At 40.6% G+C, this 23,371-nt stretch overlaps 3 protein-coding genes across 3 annotated transcripts; 2 read left to right on the top strand and 1 right to left on the bottom strand.

Moving 5' to 3' along the window:
• The first annotated feature begins 1,859 nt into the window (after positions 1-1,859).
• On the top strand, positions 1,860-12,338 carry susd5 (sushi domain containing 5). The gene is made up of 5 exons (XM_089023266.1): positions 1,860-1,989; positions 3,416-3,593; positions 7,420-7,529; positions 7,624-7,812; positions 8,296-12,338. Exons 1-5 carry the CDS (start codon positions 1,929-1,931, stop codon positions 9,894-9,896), a joined length of 2,139 nt encoding a protein of 712 aa, XP_088879392.1. The 5' UTR covers positions 1,860-1,928; the 3' UTR covers positions 9,897-12,338.
• A 135-nt stretch (positions 12,339-12,473) lies between these two features.
• Positions 12,474-16,468, bottom strand: crtap (cartilage associated protein). The gene is made up of 7 exons (XM_089023269.1): positions 15,517-16,468; positions 14,599-14,748; positions 14,353-14,524; positions 13,663-13,791; positions 13,387-13,532; positions 13,224-13,307; positions 12,474-12,574 (listed from the first exon to the last, which is right to left on the bottom strand). Exons 1-7 carry the CDS (start codon positions 15,964-15,966, stop codon positions 12,536-12,538), a joined length of 1,170 nt encoding a protein of 389 aa, XP_088879395.1. The 5' UTR covers positions 15,967-16,468; the 3' UTR covers positions 12,474-12,535.
• Positions 16,469-16,743: 275 nt separating this feature from the next.
• fkbp9 (FKBP prolyl isomerase 9) lies at positions 16,744-23,078 on the top strand. The gene is made up of 9 exons (XM_089023267.1): positions 16,744-17,099; positions 17,579-17,724; positions 17,885-18,074; positions 18,175-18,320; positions 19,022-19,211; positions 19,320-19,655; positions 20,675-20,820; positions 21,841-22,004; positions 22,081-23,078. The coding sequence occupies exons 1-9, from the start codon at positions 16,897-16,899 to the stop codon at positions 22,258-22,260; spliced, it is 1,701 nt and encodes a 566-aa protein (XP_088879393.1). The 5' UTR covers positions 16,744-16,896; the 3' UTR covers positions 22,261-23,078.
• The last annotated feature ends 293 nt before the right edge of the window (positions 23,079-23,371 follow it).

Genomic DNA, 23,371 nt, shown 5'->3' with positions numbered 1-23,371 from the left:
GTCCTTCAATCACAAACAACTTTATTTCATTTTACGATGACAATGTCAATTTAGCCCCCAGCGGCAGTTTGCACATCCAGCCAGTAGGTGGCAGTATGACTACGACTCAAAATGAACACGTGGAGAGCCTAGTTTAAAAATGCCCAAAATACCCACTTGTCTCATTAATCACAAGCATGCCCGACACTTTGACACCGAACGTCCCACCTGAACATTTAATAAGCTCTTTGTGACGTCACTTTTCACCGAAATGTCACAATCGATGTCCCCTTTATCCTTGACTGTTGTGGAGTGATGCTGCCATGGCAACCAAATCATCCCTTCCATCCTTTGACTTGTTGTGACTTCGTTGTCGGGAATTGTGAGTGCCACCACAACACAACAGTGCCGTTGACAAATTGGGGCGAAAGAATGACACATCCGTGCCATGTTTGGGTGCCTGTCGCGCAAATCCGTCAAAACACAATTGTCATCTATCTCAAGCAAAACGCAGCGGGAGTGAATCAGTGACTTGTCATCCAATTTTCCCACTTTTTCAAAGGATTTTGAAATGTTCAAATGGACTCGTGGACGTGAGTCATTTCATGTCACTTGCACTTCCTCTGAGGCGGAGGCAAATTCAATATAAAATACATGGAATATGATTTAATCTACACCTGTTATACCACTGAAACCATCTCTGATTACTTGCAAACAAAGTTCTGATGATCTAAGAGGCCTTTTCTGCCATTTTTGGGTAACACACACACACTTACAAATACATACTGCATATACAGCATATACACTATAATAATAATAATAATAATAATAATAATAATAATAATAATAATAATAATAATAATAATATTAATAATAATAATACATTTCATTTATAAGCACCTTTCAAAACTCTCAAGGACACTTTACAGTCACAGGATATTTTTTCTGCGGGTGAGCAGCGGCAGCCACACGTGCCAGCATTCACTCAACCCGCACTATATATATATATATATATATATATATATATATATATATATATATATATATATATATATATATATATATATATATAAAATACAGAATACAGAGTATATATGGTGCGTTTGGCTACCGCTATTCACCCAAACAATATCCTGTGACTGCAAAGTGTCTCCTTGAGTTTTGAAATGAAATGTATATATATATATACGCTGTATATATTGCTTATATATACTGTATATACAATATTTACATGTAGTATGTATGTGTATGTATGTATGTTACCCAAAAACTATATATATATATATATATATATATATATATATATATATATATATATATATATATATATATATATATATATATATATATATATATATATATATATATATATATCATGCATGTACATAGAGTATATATATGTATATATACTGTTTGTACATTTCTATTGTAGTGCCTCATGATGTAGTGTGCCTTATATTAGGTAAAGTTTTATATACGTGTTTATATACATTATATTTTGAAAACTTTTTTCATTTATTGAAGGTGCAGGTGCGCCTTATGGAAAATGTTGTATGGAAAAAGTTTGAAAATACACTATTCATTGGAGTACACCGGAAAATACGGTGTTTCTATCTATATATTCCAACATGTATGTCATTTTCTATGAAGCAAAGCCAAATATAAAAATGACTAACTTGTAAAATGTGCAATCATCATGCGGGGAACACTTGAATTCATGTCGCACTCACGGCAAAGTGTGACTTTTCACAGCCTCTCTCCATCCGCTGACCAACTGGACCCTTGGCCTCCACCTCCTCATCGTCATCGTCATCATGGTCCTCCTCATCATCATCATACCTCCTCCTCGCTCAGTTTTACCTCTGCAGCCTCTGGAGGAAGTTGTGATTTACAAGAAGATCCGTTTGCCTTTTTCAGAAGATCAGAAAACGTTTTGAGTGACGAGAAGGATGCTGGCTTTCCTTGGATGCTTCCTTTGGCTTTTGGTGGCTTCTGTCGTCAATGCTGATGGTAAGAAAGGAAAAGATTGTTTCCTTAAAGTCAGTTTAATCCCGTTTGAAATTGCCGGTTAGAGGCAACTTGTTGCTTAGATTTATTGCTATGTCTTTTATATTCAATGTCCTTTTTTTGAATCGAAATATGACATGAAAATGAAAAATGAAAATTGAAAAAAAAATATTTTTACTGCTTTGTGATATTTGACTCTCATATAAAATGTTTTCTGTGTTCACATGCACACAAATGATGTGTAAGTGAGGTACGAGACATTTTGACATAATTTCAGAAATGTTCACCTCCCAATAATAATAATAATAATAATAATAATAATAATAATAATCATAATAATGTTAAACTCCCAAAAGAAATTAGTGTCCTTGAGAGCTTTGAAAGGTGCTTAAAATGTAATAATAATAATAATAATAATAGTAAAACATTAAAATAATATTAAAATCATAATAAATCATAAATAATAAATTACATTTTAAGCGCCTTAAAAAAGCTCGCAAGGACACTTTACAGTCACAAACAAGCATAAGTACTATAATAAATAAAATACAATCACAAATAGAATGCAATAAATAAAATATAATTATAAATAGAAACGAGAGGTGGGTTTTGTATTATTATTATTATTATTATTATTACATTAAAAAATCAACAAAAAGTAGATTGTGTGATTTTTTTTTAAACCAAAACCTTTGGGTTTTGCTTAATAAATAAAACGTCTTGTTATATTTTTTAAAATATATATCAAATAAACGAATTACTTTGAAGAAAATTGACATGTAATAAAGTTATATTTGGAAATGAAAAATAACATTTTGAGCAATCAAAGGCTTTAATTGTACCATGAAAATGGAACCATTTAATATATTTCATTAAATTGAACTTCAGATTCAGAGAAGATGCTTTTTTGTTCCTCATCCAGTTATGAATAGGATTCAAATAGTTCTGAAGAGGAAAGCATAAATGTTTGACATCGATTAAAGAAGTCCTTCCGTGTCATTTTTGGGCGTCTGGACTCCAATGTAGCATCCCAGAAAATGCACAAGATGGCGCCCAAGCTCCGTCAAATAGTAGTCTTGGGGCAACACACAGCGATTCACCATCGCGTTATGCGTTTTCCTTCTAATTTTGACATCAACACAGATCAACACGAAGTTTTCAGACCAAACAAAGTACCCAAAATGCATTGTGTGTCGCTTTCTCGGTCAGGGGTGTTCCTTCAGTGACGTCACGTCAGGAATCGTCACCAACTCGAAAACAAGACTTCCTGAATATTCAACACGAGTCTTAAAACGTAAAATATAGCTATATGCCGTGGAATATTTGTAAAATGCGCTCAGTAGAAGTCATTTCAAGTGATTTTACCAATTATGGACACAACTTGTCCAGAGGCGTCGGTTGTCCTTTAAGTCACCATTTTGTGTCGTAGGTCGAGTGTTTGTAGTGGAGCTCGGGAACTTGTCTTCCACTTCGACATTGCGTGACGCCGAGGGTGCTTGCGCCTCGCGGCAGGCCCGCCTGGCGTCGGCCTCGGAGCTAAGGCACGCCGTCATGGAGTGCTTCTTCTCCTCGTGTACTCGCGCTTGGCTATCCGGAGGCTCCCTTGGGTAAGAAATGAGCTCCTCTCTGTACGTTTTTGCTTCCCAATGCGATTGTGACAGGAGAAAAAGACTCCTCAGGAAGAAGAGGATGACAAGTCGGGAATTCCGAGTCGGAGAGTCATCTACAAAACGCACAATAATGGGAGAAGACATCACCAACGTGGATGACGGGTCATTCAAGCGGTTCGAGGCGTGGTTAGCAGTTAGCTAATGGCTTCTAGCATTTGCTAGTTATTTGAGTGGTTTAGTTGTTTTGTTAGTTTGACATTTTGTTCTTCCACTCTGTTGTTAGAATTAGATTGAAAAGCTGTCCGTTTGATAGTTATTTGGTCACTTCGGTTGTTGCGGTTTGCTAATTATGCTAGTTCGCTAATCATGCTAGTTCGCTAGTTAGCTCGCGTTATATGTGCAAATTGATGAGTTACTTCTATCAATTAGTTTTGTTTAATGACTTTTAGTTCGATGTTCGGTTTACTGAATCTATTCATTAGCACACAGGTGTCAAAGTCAAGGCCCGCGGGCCAAATCTGGCCCGCCACATCATTTTTTTCGGCCCGCGAAAGCAAATCAAACTTGTTAAATTCAATGATGATTGCTAAAATCTGAGCCAAAATTTCATATTTTTGGATGTCAACCACAATAAAAGTCATTATTCTTGACTTGAGATTTGAAAACGAGTTATTCATTAATTTGCTGTGTGCCCTATATGTAATATTTGAAGGGATTTAAACATTCTAATGGGTTCCCCAAATTCATAACGGCCCTCGAGAGGAAACCATAACTACAATGTGGCCCGCGGCAAAAATGACTTTGACACCCCTGCATTAGCATAACAATAATAATAAAAAAATCATTTCTAAGCGCCTTTCAAAACTCTCAAGGTCACTTTACAGTCACAGGATACAGTTTTACTGTAGGGGAGCAGCGGCAGCCACATGCGCCGGCGTTCACTTAACCCCGAAGTAACTCAAATAAGCTAGCTAGCTAGCTAATGGATTGCTAATAAATCAGAAAACCTGTATTCGACCCACAATGGGGACACTTGCAGTCCACAGCAGCAATAGATAGTCAGATAGCCAACAGCCAGCCAGCTAGACAGCTAATAGCTAGCCAGCTAGCTCGTGCTTTTTCTTGTTTGTTCCATTTATTTATTAGTTTGTTTTAGTATCCTTGTTCATGTGTTAGTTTGTTGGTTAGTGACGAATCAGTGGTATAACACTTTGTTCATTTCATGTTACCTTGTTGATTCAATAATTCAATTGTTTGTTAGGGTTACGCAAAAAAAAAAGCTCGTTCACTAACTTTCGCAATTTAAAAAAAATGCCCAAAAAAACCAGCATGCTAATTGTTGATCTTGATATAAATACAAATAGCATGTTAGCATTCCAAAGTAGACGAACGTCACGTTAAATCCACATGGTAACAAATGTTTTGTTCTGCGATGATGCGGCCAACTCATAATGCATAAAGGGGCGGGGCTAAAAGGGCGCTAAAGGCCTCAAACCAGACAGACGGATGACACCAGAAGGTGTGAAACATGATGAGGACGTGTTAAACCAGCCTTGCCGGGAAAAGTGCTCCGTCAGATGCCATTTTGGGCTGCGTTTAGAACATAAACTAACCACAATGGCGGCGTAATTGATTCCGTTTCTGGGGATTCTAACAGGTGCTATTCGGTTGTTCTTTTTCGCACTCAGGAAATATCCCAATTCGTCCAGATCATATTTGTCATAACAAGTCTTCCAAAATTATCTCTGCCGTGTGCATAAGAGCGCATAGTTATTACTTCATTTATTCACAAATAATATGGTATTCATTTATTTTTTATTTTTAGTACGACACGTTTGCAACATGGTTAGCTTACGCGCTAACGTTCCAAAAGAAACTCCTAAAACAATTTCAGTTGCTGTTAACTCATTCACTGCCATTCACAAATTTGGTCGAGTTTTGTTTTTTAATGCTTGGGTGCCGATAAAGCGCTGGCTAGACCTCTGGCAATGTTTTTCCCTTCCAGAAGGGGGCAACATTAGCCTCTTGTCCATGTTAACATTTTGGTTACAGCTGTAGCTGTTTTCAAGCGCTATATAAACCAATATGTATGTATTGCATTGTATTTTAGACAGTCGCCCTCATTTCAAACTCATATACCGGTAACTCCAGACCCATATAATTTAGGAATTAACTCTTTTTTTTCTGATGAAAGAAGAGAGTCTAAGGTTTCTTACGCTGTACTGAATGTTTATGTAGTCTTGAAACTCAATATTCTGTGGGTCCTGGAACTAGAGTGACAATGACAAAAACCCTGGCACTGGAGCGGACACATTTTTTTGCACATCTGGCAGCGAATGAGTTAAATGTTGATATGAATGGTACGTCCCACCACAGAATGAAAATGGTACAGTCCATCCACTCAATGGTTGCTTAATGACAAAATCCTGCAAGAACCAGGAAGTTGCCTTCTGTTGTGTGTTTACATTGACATACGTAACACCATCTAGGACTGGCACATTTTGGTGTTGGCATGGCAACCAACCACAACACACACACAAAACAACACAAAATTCACACTTTACACACAAACTAGTACAGTAAGGGGATTTCTTATGCCCACTTATGTCCTATGCTGGTTGCCTGAATTTTGTCCTTATAAGCCCACGTTGATGTTGACACACTCTTGTTGCGTATGACTCATATGATTTCTTGGATTCCCAACAATTAGTGAGGCCATGGAAAGGAGAGGTGGGGAACTGTTTCCCTATCAGGAGACTGGTTTCATGTTTTATACCATCTTATTTATATATGTATAAGATGTCCGCGCATGGGAACGTCAACTAGCGGTGTGATAAAGCTAAACCACATTGCACAGGCTGCACTTTGATACGCTGACGTAATATTTGCACAAGAAATTCTACCAGATGAAACAGTGGGCGAATGTTGGATGGATGCTACTCGTATTAGAGTTGAAACCTCTTTTTAGAATACATTTTATATTAGTCACGGAATAGAGATGTATTTGTCAAATTCTCATAAATGTGTTTGGCGACTTTGGTCACAAATGGTAGTGAACCATATGTTTGTTTGCTAATTTAGTCACTCTTGCGTTTTTATTATTATATTATATATACAGTAAAGTCTCGTTATATCGATATTCAAGGGAGTCCGAAAAAATATCGATATAACCGGGACTATCGATATATCCGACCCTGTTTGCATGTAATTTTCTCTGTGCGTGCATAGAAATAGTATCGATATAACCGGGACTATCGATATATCCGATATCGATATAACGAGACTTTACTGTATTATTATTTTATCATTATTTTTTAGCTAGTTGCTGCTTTACAAGTTCATTAATAAGTCCACAAGCTCATCTATTTGTTGCTGAGTTAGTTTTCTCTTCTGTTAGGTAGTTATAATTACCTTTTTAAGGTGGGAGCGAGCCAGCTAGCCATTTCATAAGTGAGTTTGTTTATATAGCTAGCTCGGTAGCTAGCGAGGCAGCTAGCGAGGCAGCTAGCTAGATAGCTAGCGAGGCAGCTAGACAGATAGATATAGTTTATTTATTTTTTATTAGTTAGCTATTAGGCTGTCTTTTATTTATTCATATACAGTATTTATTTAGCTGTCTATGTATTTATATACAGTATTTATTCATCCATTCATTCATGTGTCTATATGTGTCTATTCATTAGTGTTCACTTTCCCACTTATTCCTTGGTTGATTTACTAATCTGTTAGTTTGGTTGTTTAGTTGTTTGGCTAGACGATTCAGTTTTCTTATCCTTTGCCTTATGTCACATGTTTGAACAAATCAGATGTTATTTCATTGCAGGACCACCGTGTGTAACTACGTCGGCGGCTCGATAAAAGCCGTGGACGTGAGGACAGAAAACGCGACGGGCGATTCCAACAGTTTGAATGCATTCTGTATCAAAGACAAAGGTCAGTGAATCAATCCGTCAATCAAAGGGAAACTGGATGACTAAAAATAAAATTAAATAAACAGATGATGGTATTTCCTTTTTGTTGGAAACAGGCGTGCCATGCGGGGACCCCCCTTCTTTCCCCAACACCCGCCTTCAGGACCACAGTGGCTTTGAACTGGGCGATGAGCTCCTATATACATGCATTCCAGGCTACGTCATGCCCAACGGCCACAGTGCCTTTAGCTTGCTGTGCGACAGCTGCGGCGAGTGGTATGGACTGGTGCAGATTTGCATCAAAGGTACAAAAATAAATCCATAAAAATAGTACCATTGTATACTAGTTCTTTTTTAATAGCCTAGACTTGTCAGCACCTGTGGTCCAGTGACCCTGGGCTTGGTTCTTGCTTTCGCCACGTACAATGCGTCTCTTGTGAGTCAGGATTAAAATGGCTGCTTTGGCACCAGGGTGCGACATGCCGTTGCGTGGCCCAATTCGCGACCGAGGTGGAAGAAGTAGCAGAAGAAGCCGTCCAAAGGCTGGGAGGATATGCACGCTTACCTCACACTGGTGTGGGGTACAAATTGGGTGTCATAAGAACCAAGGGATCCCAGATCCACATATAGGCTTAAGAGTTGGTTGATGTTTAGTTTGTTGGTACACCAATTTAAGAATTCCTTCATCTGTTTCTATATTAATTTAGTCTTTTGTTACTTCAACTTTTGTGCTGATTCTTGTGACTTTTGTAATAACAAGGAACTGACTGTTTTTTGTGTCCTTGCAGACTTTACAGAGACTCATGTGGACTACGAGGATCAATTCGCGTATGCCGATGTGGACCACCAGAATGAGGATGATGGGCAATTAGACGCTCATCCGACAATGACCCACGCAGAAGAACCCAGGGACCAGAAGCTCCAAGAGATAAGCTTTCAAAGAGAGGAAGAGAATCCAAACATGGGCGATCAGGAGAAGCTGCAAGTAGATGGTGTGGACATTGGAGAAATGACGGGAAGTGAAATGCAACGGAAATGGGAGGACTCCGCTGGGCAGGAGGAGCGAATGGTGACGACGGCATCCACGGAACCGCCGGTTTCGCTCTTGACCCAGAAACACCTCTTCTGGTTTCCCTCAGAGGCCTTCCAGCAGCAAGCCCAGGAACAACACCCAGTCTCTGTAAACCCCGTGACCCTGACCACCACCCAGCGGTCCTCTGGTGGTCAGTCTGAGCAGAACTTAAACAACCGTGAGAAGGAGAGTCTCCAACACCTAGATATCGGTCAAGTGGAGCAAATTCCAGTTCTGGAGGAAGAATTGGACAGTCACGACCATTACGAAAACCACCGTGAGGATCACTATGACATGGGCGAGCATGAGGAGGTGCGCTACAGCAGTCGAAATGACAGTTCTGAAGAACATGGTGTCCATGAGGATAGAAGCAGTTTTCAGGAGAACGTTTCAGAGGAGCATAGGGACCATGACGATCATGAAGACCATGTTCATGAAGAAAATTATGAGCACAATCATAATAACCACGACCATGATCACGATGAACACTATGACCACAAACCTCACGATCATGACGACCACGACGAACAAGACCATGACCATCACAACGGTCACTACCACCACAATGAAGACAATAACCACGAGAACGATAACAGCGAAGACCGTAACCACTATACAGACAACGGAAGGCAGGATGGCGACAACAGTCACGCCGAACACGATAGCCGTGAAGACAATGACGATGATGATCATCAGTACATCGACTTTCCGGAAACGAGCAAAACCAGTCCTAACGTCACCCAGGATGACGCGGGAGGAGCGACTACCACAGACGAAAGCTGGTTGGACGGACACCCGGTTGCCGCCCACCCTAATGAAGTACAAGAACCGGACCCAGATGCTGGCATCCAAGAAGCTTCTGAAACTGAACAATGGGAAACCACCGCCCCAGACAACCCTGCCTCTTCCTCTTCCTCGGATATCATGGAGTATGACATCCAGCAGGTGGTCCCCACCAATTCCTGGCTCTTGGACCTTACCCAAAACCCCTTCCTGGATCCGGCACAGGATAGCGACACCCTTGACGAGTCAACCGGAGAGCACACCTTGCACAATTTACCTGGTGAGACAAGTGAGAGGGGTGAGGTGGAGGGCGAGATGGGCGAGACGGTATGCATTGGGGAGAACTGCCCGCCGCCCAGACCCTCACGCCAAGGCCCCACTGTGGCGGCCATTATTGCGGCAGTATGTGTGGTGGTGGCGGCGGTCATATTGACGGTGTGGTGCTACCGGTGGAGACAGCAGAAGAATTCTGCGTACAACATGAACGGGAAGGGACAAAGCAGCCAGCATATGGAGATGCAACAGAAAGTTTAGGGAGGAGGTTTGAGAGACTTTTTGGGGTGGAATGTGTGACTGAATTTGGGAAAAATTTGCAGGGGGTGCAAGATACAAGGTGAACCGCAACAGAAAAGTAACAGACAGTGGACTCTCGGAAGTCGAATACAAGTCGTTTCCATTTTGATTTTTCAGATTTGAGGTTAATTTTCACACTGACGGTATTACTCATTCACTGCCATTTCCGAATTTATTCGGGAATAGAAAAGCATGACATAGTGCGCCATTCCCAAACAGACTTCTAAGGCAACATAGGCTTAGTTATGCTGATGAGGTGATACCAGAGCAAATGGGGCAATCAGGCCAGTCGTAGACCCCATACTCAGAGTAGTCCTCTGCTCCCCCCAACCTGAGAGCAGGGACCAATCATAGCAGAGTCCGGCACCACCACGTCTGGACAGTAGGGATATATATATATAGGGCTGAAACTACCAGCAAAAGATTTTAGTTCGCTGACGAAGCCTCTTGGATAAGAAGCGAAACGTCCGACACCTTCAAAGAAGTACAGATGACGGCTGAAGAAACCTTTTCATTAAATAAAGATAGCTTTCAATGTTTAAACAAATCCTACCAATGAATCGCATATTTGTCTGAAGTTTGAGTTTAAATCATCCAATTGGAAAACTGTTCCGAGTTCTGACGTTCGACTGAATGTTGTAAGGAATTTTTAGGGGGTCATCGATGCTTTTTTTAAAAATGTCAGCCGTCAAGCTGGAATGACCGGTTTGCATTTCGGGAAGTTTATCTATTATTTCAGATGTTACGTTTGATAAGAAGCTGTTTGTAGTCCATTTGTAGCCTTTGGACTAATCCTTGCAAATATTTGAGAATTTCCAATAATATCGATTTTAGAATAGAATTATTCATCGGGTTCTGCATGTCTTTTTATTAAAAATAAGGGAATTGTGGGATGTTTTTTTTTTTACATTTGTGACAAAAACTGACCTGTAAAAACAATAGGGGCCCGCCTCAAAATAATTTAGCAAACCGAGATTGCACATTGTGGTATTTTGCTTCATTTGATTGTTTCCTTGCTGTTGTTATTGTGTTGGCTACATTTGTGTATTTACCCCACCCAGAGCTCCCTCCCCGCCATTTTGTTTTTTTTTCGCTTTACAACTTGTAGTGTATGTGTGTGTGTTTATTTGCTGCTTTCGATTGGGAGTGTTCAGCAGTGATATAATTAGCGATTAGCATTCCGAGACAAAAAAAAAAAAAGACGACTGACACTTAGTCGGTAATTAAATACGCCAATTTGCCACCGTGATGATGAATGTAACAGCTGATAATATATACTTGTTGAAGTGAATATTACTCGCCCCTATGTGTGTGTAATTATGCTCAGAGATACAACACTGTAAACTTTTATCAGAGAGCTTAAAATATGTATTGTTTATTTGTAGAAATTACTGTAATTGAGGTGGGTGGGGGTGAACTAATGGACCGCATTTTAATTACAATTCAACTCATGTGTGTTGTTAAGATGGCATGTTTGTGTTCTGTTGGCCAAAATAAACGTTTAAATGTGTGAGTCTGACTTGTAATGACATAATACACTCCCGTTGAGGCTAAAAAGATACTACTTGCAGATTAGCAATAATTTATCAAAACCGCAGCCTGATTTTTTGTCATTAATGTTGGCAGATTTTTTTTTTTTTTTTGCTCAGGACGGGAATTTCAATGTATGTCAAGTTGTTTTAAAGGACAACCGACAAGTTGTGTCCATAATTTGTAAAATCACTTCAAATGACTTCTACTGAGCGTATTTTACAAAGATTCCACCGCATATCACTATATTTTGCCTTTTAAGGCTTGCGCTGAATATTCAGGAAGTCTTGCTTTCAAGTTAGTGACGATTCCAATTTATTGGATTTTTTTAAATTTTTATTTTAGATGCTATAAAACGTTTTTCTGATGTCAGTTAGGAAACAAAAAAATGCTGTCGGTTGTGCTTTAAGTGTCAATCTGCTTACCAGCTAACAAACGGCCACGGTGACCCTCCTCGTCTGAGAAATTCAACTCTGTTCAACTCATGAAATATATATTAAAGCGGGACTAAAAGTGGCGATAAAAAGTACATTTTGGCTTTAATCAAACAGATCTATGATGAATAATGTTGACTGTTTCATGTCTGCTTCCTTTGCTGTTTCTTAAAAAAAAAACAGCAAAGATAACACAAACTCGCACACCTGCGAGGGGAATTTTTCGCTATGGACATTTTAGCATGTGCATGCGATAAACTGCACAGAGACTCAATGTTCAAACACGATTCAACACGTGTGTGTGTGTGTGTGTGTGTGATCTGACTTCACCCTTCACTCACATCTTAATAATCTTTCCTTCTTGACGATTATGACGACCAACTCCCCGTCGTTAAGCCCAGCCGTCACTTTTGGGGGTCATGGAAGATGTCTGGCCTGAAGTGGCAACTTCTTTTATTGTTAAACAATTCACAGCATACACATTGATTCAAATCACAGAGTAAAAAAAAAAATTCACACTCCCCCCCCCATGGAATTTTTTTTTTGTAATAAAGTACAATAAATAGATGCTAGATTGTGTTGTTGTGTGTGTGTGTGTATGCCTGTGTTTTTGTTTTTGTTTCAGGTTTGATATTGCTAATCTAGAAACTCATCTATAAATTCCACCACTTCACCCTGTGGATAACACACAAAAATACATCTCGTTAGATACAATTCAAAACATATATCGGCAGTCCTCATAATTTATTCAGGCATTATTAATAATCATAAATCATCATAAAGAGTGCCTTAACGTATAGTTTGTACATTTTTGAAAATATTTTGGTATACGAATACTCCCCCCCCCACACACACACAATTTACAATAGAAATAAATCATTCGATCGAACTGAATGACTGATTTTATTCGACACGTCACAGAGCGGCTGGTTGGATGTTAGATGGGGGTTTGCTACCACCCAGTGGACGCTTATGGTATTGTAAGTTCAGCGTATTTAAATACATAACTAGATAAATAGACGAATAGATAAATAAATAAACGTATAGATAAACGTATAAAAATAAATAAATAAATGGATCATTTGTAAATAAATAAACAGATAAATAGATAGACAGATACATAGATAAATAAATGGATAATTTATAAATAGATCAGATAGAAATAGATCAATGAATAAATAAATGACAAATAAACGAATAAATAAATAAATGCATAAACGAATAAATAAATAAATACATGCATAAACGAATAAATGAATAAATGAATGAATAAATAAATAAATAAATAAATAAATAAATAAATAAATAAATAAATAAAAGTTACCTCATCATCACTGGCCAGATGCTTTCTGGAGAATTCCAACATTTCCACCTGCATGGTAGTCTGATTGTAGTAGCGCACGGCCTCCTGCACAACACACCTCATGTTATAAATAAAGGTTTCTTTTTTCTTTTTGGCTAGTGCAAGTCACGAGCGCGAGACGGACCGCTCTGGGTTGGAAGTCGTCGTCGGTGAGCTCCCACTTGTCCTTGTGGAACTTATAGTACACCACGTTGTTCTTCATCACCTCATCATTGGGGTCGAAGAGCAGATAGCTGGTGGCGCAGGGCACGGCGTTCTTCAAATCCTTTACTAAGGGTGCAAAAACGGGACCGTTCAGGGCTAATGTGATTGATTGATTGATTGATTGATTGATTGATTGATTGATTGATTGATTGATTGATTGATTGATTGACCATCGTATGGCACGCGGTCAACTTACGCTTATAATAAGCAAACTGCAAGTAGTGGTACATGGTGGCCACAAACTTCTCCACCACGTAGCCGCCCACCACAGGGGTCAGGTCGCTCTCACATTGCACCTTTCGCTCCAGAACCTCCGTATAGTGATCTGGAGATAACAAATCGAAAGACATTAGCTCAAGTGTTGGGATACCTTGTGTGGAGAAACCTTGGATATGGAGAAACGGGTCTCCGCAGGGCATTCAAAATGCCCCCAAATGCTGAAGAAGAAGAACATGATGAAGAACATGATGAAGAAGAAGAAGGAGAAGAAGAAGAAGTAGAAGAAGAAGAAAAAAGAAGAAGAAGAAGAAAAAAAGAAGAAAAAGAAGGCGGAGAAGAAGAAGAAGAAGGAGAACGAGAGCAAGAACAAGAACAAGAACAAGAAGAAGAAGAAGAACGAGAACGAGAACAAGAAGAAGAAGAAGAACGAGAACAAGAAGAAGAAAAAGAAGGCGGAGAAGGAGGAGAAGAAGAAGAAAAAGTAGGCGGAGAAGGAGGAGAAGAAGAAGAAGAAGAAGAAAAAGAAGAAAAAGAAGAAAAAGAAGGCGGAGAAGAAGAAGAAGAAGAAGAAGAAGAAGAAGAAGAAGAAGACATTTCATTTCTAAGCGCCTTTCAAAACTCTCAAGGTCACTTTACAGTCACAGGATCACTTGGACAATGCACTAACCGGCTATGTTAAGGTAGAAGTCTTTGAATTCCTTAACATCCCTTGGGCCTTCTGAGGCAGCCAGGCATTCGTCATAGACCTTCAAGAAGTCTCGCAAGGCGAGCTCCATGTCGGACACCGACGTGCGGAAGTTATCGCCATTGTACGCCCGCACGGCTCGAACAAACAGCGTCTAAAATTTGTTTTGAAAAAAAAAAGTTTGTTAGGGAGTTTGATGTTGAAGTTTGAGCATTGAAGTGATGATACCTCATAGGATTTGGTTTCCAGGTCTTTGAGATGCTCCTCAGCTCCCGGCAGGCTCATGTAATAGGCCATGTTTTTCTGCATCATCTCGTCGTCGGGATGCTTGAGCAGGAAAGTATGAGCGGCTGACACGGCTTTGGCGACCCTGTCGGTCTGATTAAAAAAATAATAATAACATAAATAAACAATAACAAGTTGCATATTTAAGTTTGATGCAGCCATATTGGAGAGGGAATCCAGGCTGGCGCGTGTGGCTGCCGCTGCTCACCCACATTGAATGTTTATGTAGTATTAAAAATTTGGACTCGTTTCAACTTTGATAGTTCAAAAGCAGAGTGTAGACTGTAAGGTTAAAATATCCCATCAATCAGGCTCCCCAAATTACCCGCACAAGCCATCTGTACACTTGATGCAAAAAGCTATCAACCCAGCTAAACAGAACACAATTGATGAGGAACTAGATAAAATTATCGCAGAGAAAGCACCTATATGGGATCATTCCTCAAGATGGTGAAAGAAGAAGGCTACGATCCTCATCAAGTGTTTAATGTTGAGGAAACCGGCCACTCCATCAAGCCATCAACGACCATCACAAAGGTAAATAAAACAACTTTATTATACAATACGGTTTATTTCTTTAATTATAATACCATAGCACATTTATTATACATAAAATAATGTATCTTTTGTGTAATTTTAAGTCTTAAAAAAATTTAAAGTATAAAATTATGTTTTATTGGGACCTGGGAGCGGATTATTCTCATTTTAATGGTTTCCTATAGGAAATTATTTTTGGGGATACACACTTTTCGCCTTACACACTCTGTCTGGGAACCAATTGAGTTCGTAAGCCAAGGTATCGCTATATAATTTCTCCATTAATGTAATTTACACACTACATACAATTTGCTCTACTCTCACCTTGAAGTAAGCATACTGCAAGAACCGGTACGCTTCCCTCCTCTCGAACTCGTCCAAGGTCTCTCGGCTAGGCATGGCCTGCCTGAAGGCGGGCAATCCCTGCTTGCATCGTTTTAAGCACTGGGCCCTCTGGAGAACGTTTCCAAAGGCTCGCAGCTCGGGGAACTCTACGAACTTGCTCTCATCTTCTCGACGTACCAAACTGCAGTTGAGGTTGCAGAAGGCTTCGCTGTCCCGCAACAGTCGATAGAGTCGCAGGGAGACCTCCAAGTACTCCACGGTGTCCGCCCATTTCTCCTCCGAGTACTGGTCCAATCCGTACTTGTAGGCCGACTCCAGCGGCATGAGTTCACTCCGGGGAAAGCTCCGAAAACTGTATTTTTCGTACTGGCAATGGGCAAAAACGAAACCGGAGAGGAACACCAGAAGCGACAGCGCGGAAGGGGCCATTTTGTTAGTTTGGGAGGGCCGATGAAATTCCACAAACGTAGCCGGGCTCGGTGGTCTGAGGTGGAGTTTGAGGGGTGTTGGAGCCGCGCCTCCCAAATCACAACTTCAAATTGTTTTTATTGTTACATAAATTACTATAAAACCCCAAACGCATCACTGGTTTTCTTCTTGAAGAACACACACTAAAAGGCAAACATGTTGGCACTCGGTGGCTAATTAGAACCCCCCGAGACACCCGCGTTTGTCCCTCCCACTGCCACGTAGAGACATTCCTCCCTCTTCATTCCCGTCCCCAAAAACTTCCAAAACGCCCCCCAAATTCACCCTGTCCCACCTTAAGCTACCTAAATACACACTTTACCATCTTTAAGTTGTTAAATTGGTGTTATATTTAGTAAACACGGAAGTGGCGTGCTACGTACGTGCGCGGGTCAAGACGTGGGTACGTGGAGACCCCGACCACGTTGACACTTTGCCGAGGATGGACTGCGCATGTGCGATACGTGGTACCCCCGAAAAAAAGTTGTCCCATTGAAGCCTCGGGATGTGTCAAGCTATTGTAGACATAGCAAGGCCAAACACATAAGTATTCCAAAATAAAGGTATACCGAATTATCCCAAGCGGTGTTTTTGTTCGTTTGTTAATCATAACAAACTGGGTTTAAACTAATTTAAATTTATAAATACGTTATATTTAGCATGACGTAATTAACTTTGATGAAGTGACGTTATATTTTGGACCTTAAACCGGATGTTACATTCATAAAATCTAACTTGACTGAAGGTCCCAAACGAGCAAAGACCGGGAAGGCAGAACTTTGGTCCACCTCGTCGTAGCCTGCAAGGAAACCACCCGGGGAAGGAAAGAAGGGGGCGTCAGAATAAGAACATTTCACCATCTCACCAAAGTCGGTTCAGACGGACAACAAAATGCAGCGAAGCATTCACAGGTTCGGGTTTTTAGCAGTTCTAGTGGCGCTGGCTGCATGCAGCGCGCCACTGGTTCCATTAGACGACATCGTGATCGAGAAGACTTTCGTGCCCGAGAAGTGCGTGCGCCCTGTCAAAGTAGGTGACTTCGTCCGGTACCATTACAACGGCATGTTCCCGGACGGCAAGAAGTTCGACTCCAGGTGAGCCTCACGCACGCAAGCGCAGTTAGTAGACCGTGAACATTTCTTTAGGCTTGTCGGTTGGCATCGAGAGCCACGCAGGCAACTCGTCTAAACTGTGCAGGGGGCACCCATGAAGAAATGTATTGCCTGAGGCCAAAATCACTTACCCCTTACAGCTAAACACGTCTTTTGAGTGTACAGACTCGTTCAAAAGGAAAAAAAATAATACCCGCCCACTTTGTAACACCCTACTGTGGTCTCAATCCGGTTTTCACAATGAGACCTCAACGGTTTTAGATTCACTTTGTTTCAGAACATGAAATCGTCCAGAGAGAAAATAGAATTGTCTTTTGTTACAACGCATCGTGAACACTAAAATTAATGGATTTTTTTTAAAAAGATTCTAATGCAGCCTCAAAGTGGTTCACATTCGTTTTGCATTGTGTTGTCATTAAATATCTAAGTGACTAAATTTAAAAAAACTTTTTGTGTTGCAGTTACGACCGTGGAAGCACCTACAACGTTTTTGTGGGCAAGGGTCAGCTGATCCAGGGCATGGACAAAGCTCTGGTGGGCATGTGCGTCAACGAGAGGCGGCTGGTCAAAATTCCCCCGCAACTCGCTTATGGCAAGAAGGGATACGGTGCGTTTGATGTATTCAATATGGCAGGGGAAAAAAGGTTTCAAAATAGATAATTAGGTTTTAATTTTGAGGTTTCTAGACTCACATAAAGTATTTTGGAGTTAAAAAGCAGCAAGATTGAGTGTTTCATACCATATATTTATATTTGTGTGTCTTTCAGGCGACATCATCCCGGCGGACGCCATCCTTCATTTTGACGTGTTGCTCCTGGACGTGTGGAATCCTGAGGACGGCGTGCAGATCAACACCTACCACACCCCCGCCATTTGCTCTCGCAAGGTGGAGGTGTCCGACTACGTGCGCTACCACTACAATGGCACTTTACTGGACGGGACGCTTTTTGACTCCAGGTACATACATGCAAACGGCTTTAAATTGACAATAAAAATGGCTGTTGGCTATTTGGCACTTTTCGTTGACCAAACCGTGCTACCTGCGCTGTCTCGCCAGCCACACCCGCATGCGGACGTATGACACTTATGTGGGCATCGGCTGGCTGATCGCCGGCATGGATCAGGGCCTGCTGGGGATGTGCATGGGCGAGAGGCGTATCATCACTATGCCGCCGTCGCTCGGATATGGCGAGAACGGAGACGGTGGGCAAAAAGAAATATAAATACATGCATACATACATACATACATACATACATACGTACATACATACATACATACATACAGTAAAGTCTCGTTATATCGATATTCTAGGGAGTCCGAAAAAATATCGATATAACCGGGACTATCGATATATCCGACCCTGTTTGCATGTAATTTTCTCCGTGCGTGCATAGAAATAGTATCGATATAACCGGGACTATCGATATATCCGATATCGATATAACGAGACTTTACTGTACATACATACATACATACATACATACATACATACATACATACATACATACATACATACGCACATACATACATACATACATACATACATACATACATACATACATACATACATACATACGCACATACATACATACATACATACATACATACATACATACATACATACATACATACACGCACACATGCATACACGCATACACGCACACACGCATATACGCATACATACATACATACATACGCACATATATACGTACATACATACATACATACATACATACATACATACACGCACACACATAAATACATACGCACACCCACACATAAATGCATACACACACATAAATAATAAAAAACACATAGATGGATAAATGGTTAACTAAAAATAAATCAGTAAAATGTCTGTGTAAACCATTGAAAGGAACACACAAAAATTGCTGTCGTGCAGGTAGCGACATCCCAGGTCAGGCCTCCCTGGTGTTCGATGTGGTCCTGCTCGATCTTCACAATCCCAGCGACGGAATCGCCATTACCAACCAGCAATTGCCCGAGCCGTGTCCTCGCAAGTCAGTGGAGGGCGACTTTGTGCGCTACCATTACAACGGAAGCCTTCTTGATGGTACCTTCTTCGATTCCAGGTACGCAAAAGTGTCTAACGGCCTCAAGATGGCAGTCTTACTTTATATTGTCAAGGAACGCTTGTTGGTCATGTTGCATTTTTTTGTCCACCCCCTCTTACCCCTCAGCTATTCTCGTAACCGGACGTACGACACCTACGTGGGTCGTGGCTACGTGATTGCCGGCATGGACGAGGGGCTAATCGGCGTATGCATGGGCGAGCGACGCACCATCACCATCCCGCCGCACCTGGCCTACGGCGAGGAAGGCACCGGTTCCAAGATCCCCGGGTCGGCCGTCCTGGTGTTCGATGTGCACATCATCGATTTTCACAACCCGTCGGACAGCACCGTCATGACTGTCACAAGCAAGCCAGACACTTGTGACAAGATGACCAAGAAGGGCGACTTTGTCAAGTATCACTACAACGCCACGCTCATGGATGGAAGCCCCATCGACTCCACGTGAGTGATTCTGCAGGGGAGAGTTTGGATCAAGGGTGTGTGTGCGCTTTTAAAAAAATGGATGTGGCTGTGTGGATAGAGAGATATATAGCTCTATTTCTCTATCTCTATCTATCTCTCTATCTGTCTATCTCTCTGTATCTATCTCAATCTCTCTATCTTTATCTGTCTCTCTTTATCTCTATAACTCTGTCTATCTCTATCACTATCTGTCTATCTCTATCTCGCTCTATCTCTATCACTATCAAACTATCGCTATCTGTCTATCTCTATCTCTATCACCATCACTCTGTCTATCTCTATCTGTCTATCTCTACTTCTATCTATCTATTTCTGTCTATCTCGCTCTATCACTATCAGTCTATCGCTATCTGTCTATCTCTATCTGTCTATCTCTATCTCTCTTTCACCATCACTATCTGTCTATCTCTATATCTCTATCTCTACCTCTATCTATCTATTTCTGTCCCTCTATCTGTCTATCTCTATCTCTATCTGTCTATCTCTAGCTCTACCACTATATGTCTATCTCTATATCTCTATCTCTACCTCTATCTATCTCTGTCTCTCTATCTGTCTATCTCTATCTCTATCTGTCTATCTCTAGCTCTACCACTATCTGTCTATCTCTATCTGTCTATCTCTATCACTATCTGTCTATCTCTATCTGTCTATCTCTATCTCTCTTTCACCATCACTATCTGTCTATCTCTATATCTCTATCTGTTTATCTCTACCACTATCTGTCTATCACTATCTGTCTATCTCTATCTGTCTATATATATATATATTTTTTTTCTTTCTAATACACATATACATACATAATCTGGAACCAATTGGAGTGATATAATTGAATAATACTAGAAAGATGAAATTGAATTTTCTGTAAGGATTTGAAGATACCAGTCATGGATTCCGATTGCAAAATTTGGAGTACGGGTATTTGGATCACACAACTAGCAATGGATGTTAATGGTTGGCAATCGCGCAATGTGTGTTTTCTCTGTATGTAATGTTAGGTACAATTACGGCAAGACGTACAACATTGTACTGGGCACCAATCAGGTGGTTCCCGGGATGGAGGAAGGACTGCTAGGAATGTGTGTGGGTGAGCGGAGGAACATCGTTGTACCCCCACATCTCGGGTACGGAGAAGAAGGAGTTGGTGAGTTAGTTATACACTCAAAGTGTCCCAACGTGTCTCAAGATGCATTTTCAACTCAAGTTCTGGCAATTAAAATCTTACTTGACTCGAAAGTACAGTGATACCTTGGCTTACGAATTTCATTTTTTCCCCAGACAGAGTGTGTAAGGCGAAAAGTGTGTATCCCAGAAATTAATTTCCCATATGAAACTATTAAAATGAGAATAATCCGTTCCCAGGTTCCCCATAAAACATAATTGTGTATGCTATGATATTATAATTAAAGAAAGAAACTGTTCTGTATAATAAAGTCATTTTATTTAGTGTTATTTAGTGTTGGTCGTTGATGGCTTGATGGAGTGGCCGCTTTCATTAGCATTAAACACTTGATGAGGAACGTAACCTTCTTCTTTCACCATCTTGAGGAATGATCCTTTGTAGGTGTTTTCTCTGCGATAATGTTATCTAGTTCTTCATCAATTGTGTTCTGTTTAGCTGGGTTGATAGCTTTTTGCATCAAGTGTACAGATGGCTTGTGCGGGTTGTTTGATTGATGGGATATTTTAACCTTGCAGTCTACACTCTGCCTTTGAACTATCAAAGTTGAAACTCGCTCACTGTCGTCTGCCTGTCTCTTTAATGTTTAAACCACCCCCCCGCCCCTCACTGCTGCGTTCTTGACCAATCACGTGGCTTTAACCGAAGACTGGGGGCGGGGAATAGAGGACAAAAACAGTCGGCTGCCATTTTATTGTCAGAAGAACGAGCTCGTTCGCGAACGACACATCACTCATTGAGGGAGCTCCGTGCACGAAAAAAGTTTGTATGCCAAGATAAAATTCATTTTATAAATGTACCGTTCGTAAACCGAAATGTTCGTAAGCCAAGGGGTTCGTAAACCGAGGTATCACTGTATACAATTTGTCTTCCCTTCTGGAAACTTCAAAGTTCTTGGAACTGAAAGTATCAATTGAATACTGTCTGTACAGACACATCCAGAAAAGCTAAAGCTAAGATAAGTGTGAACTCGTACGACTCTAGTTGATGAGGTTCCCGGCAGCGCTGTCCTGGTGTTCGACGTGGAGTTGATGGAAATGGAGGAAGGACTCCCTGAGGGCTATATGTTCATTTGGAACGAGGAGGTGAGCGGAGATCTCTTCACCGAAATGGACACGGACAAAAATGAAGAGGTGGAACCATCCGAGGTATGCGGCCCAAAGGCAGACATTTTGTTTTTTGAAGCAGCCATTAAGTGTTTGCTGATTGTTTTGTGTCTTTCAGTTCACAGAATACATCAAACGCCAGGTGGACGAAGGCAGGGGTCGCCTTGCGCCCGGTTTCGACCCGCAACGTATCATCAACAACATGTTCAATAACCAGGACCGCGATAGCGACGGCAAAATCACCGCCGCGGAATTTCGGCTCAAAGCCGACGAAGCCGCATCGCATGACGAGCTATGATGGGACTCGCAGACCACAGATGAGATGGTAGGTGAGGCAAAGGATTACAGAAAAGCCAGAGGTTTTTTTTTAAGACCGGCAGGATGCTCAAATGAGAAAAATAGGAGATTTTACATCAAAGTTTAAACAAACAATTATTGGGGATCATTTTAACTCATTCACTGTCAGACATGTCCAAAAATGTGTCCATTCCAGTGCCAGGGTTTTTGTCATTGTCACTTGAATTCCAGGACTCACAGAATATTGAGTTTTAGGACTACATAAACATTCGATACAGCGTGAGAAACCTTACACTCTCTTCTTTCATCAAAAATAAGAGTTAATTCCTAAATTACATGGGTCTGGAGTTGTATGAGCTTGAAATGAGGGTGGCTGTCCAAAATACAATGCAATACATATGTAGTATTTAACTTAAGCAGTATTTAACTTCCGTATACTAGTACTGAACCGAGCTAGTATCGTGCCGTTAACTCATTCACTGCCAGACGATATGCAAAAATGTGTCCACTCCAGTGCCAGGGTTTTTGTCATTTTCACTCAAATTGCACGACCCATAGAATATTAAGTTTTATGGCTACATAAACAGTCAATACGGCGTTAAGAAACCTTAGGCTCTTCTTTCATCCAAAAAAAGAGTTAATTCCTAAATTATATGAGTCTGGAGTTTTCAGAGCTGGAAATGGGGGCGGCTGTACGGAAGGGGGAAAAAAAACACGCAAATTCGGTAACGGCGCTCCATATCAATTCTGGGATTTATTCGTGGAGTGATTCCTGAATTTTTTTCGGCAGTGAATGAGTTAAAGAGCAAAAAAAATAAATGCAAATATCACTCCATTCATCGTTTGTTTTAGGTCATCTTGATATGTCAATGATTTTCTGTTTGTTAGAATTTTTCTTCGTTTTTTTATTTTATGTGTGCTGTGTATGACTGACAATAGGAAAGTACTTCAATGTTGTATAGAATGTTTTACCTGGGCACATGTGGGCTCCTAGAACTAAACATGCAAAAGGTGCAATAATAAATGACTTGTGAATTCTTCTTTTTTTAAGAACTAAGTCATAATATTACTGCAATACAAAGAAAAAAAAGGTCCAAATGTTTCTTTTTTTA

The sequence above is a fragment of the Hippocampus bargibanti genome, linkage group LG20 (genome assembly GCF_051943395.1).
Source record: "Hippocampus bargibanti isolate YZ-2025 linkage group LG20, ASM5194339v1, whole genome shotgun sequence".
NCBI classification, from domain to species: domain Eukaryota; kingdom Metazoa; phylum Chordata; class Actinopteri; order Syngnathiformes; family Syngnathidae; genus Hippocampus; species Hippocampus bargibanti.
The sequence above is the reverse complement of the archived record's forward strand: the minus strand, read 5'-3'. Positions and strand labels throughout refer to the sequence as shown.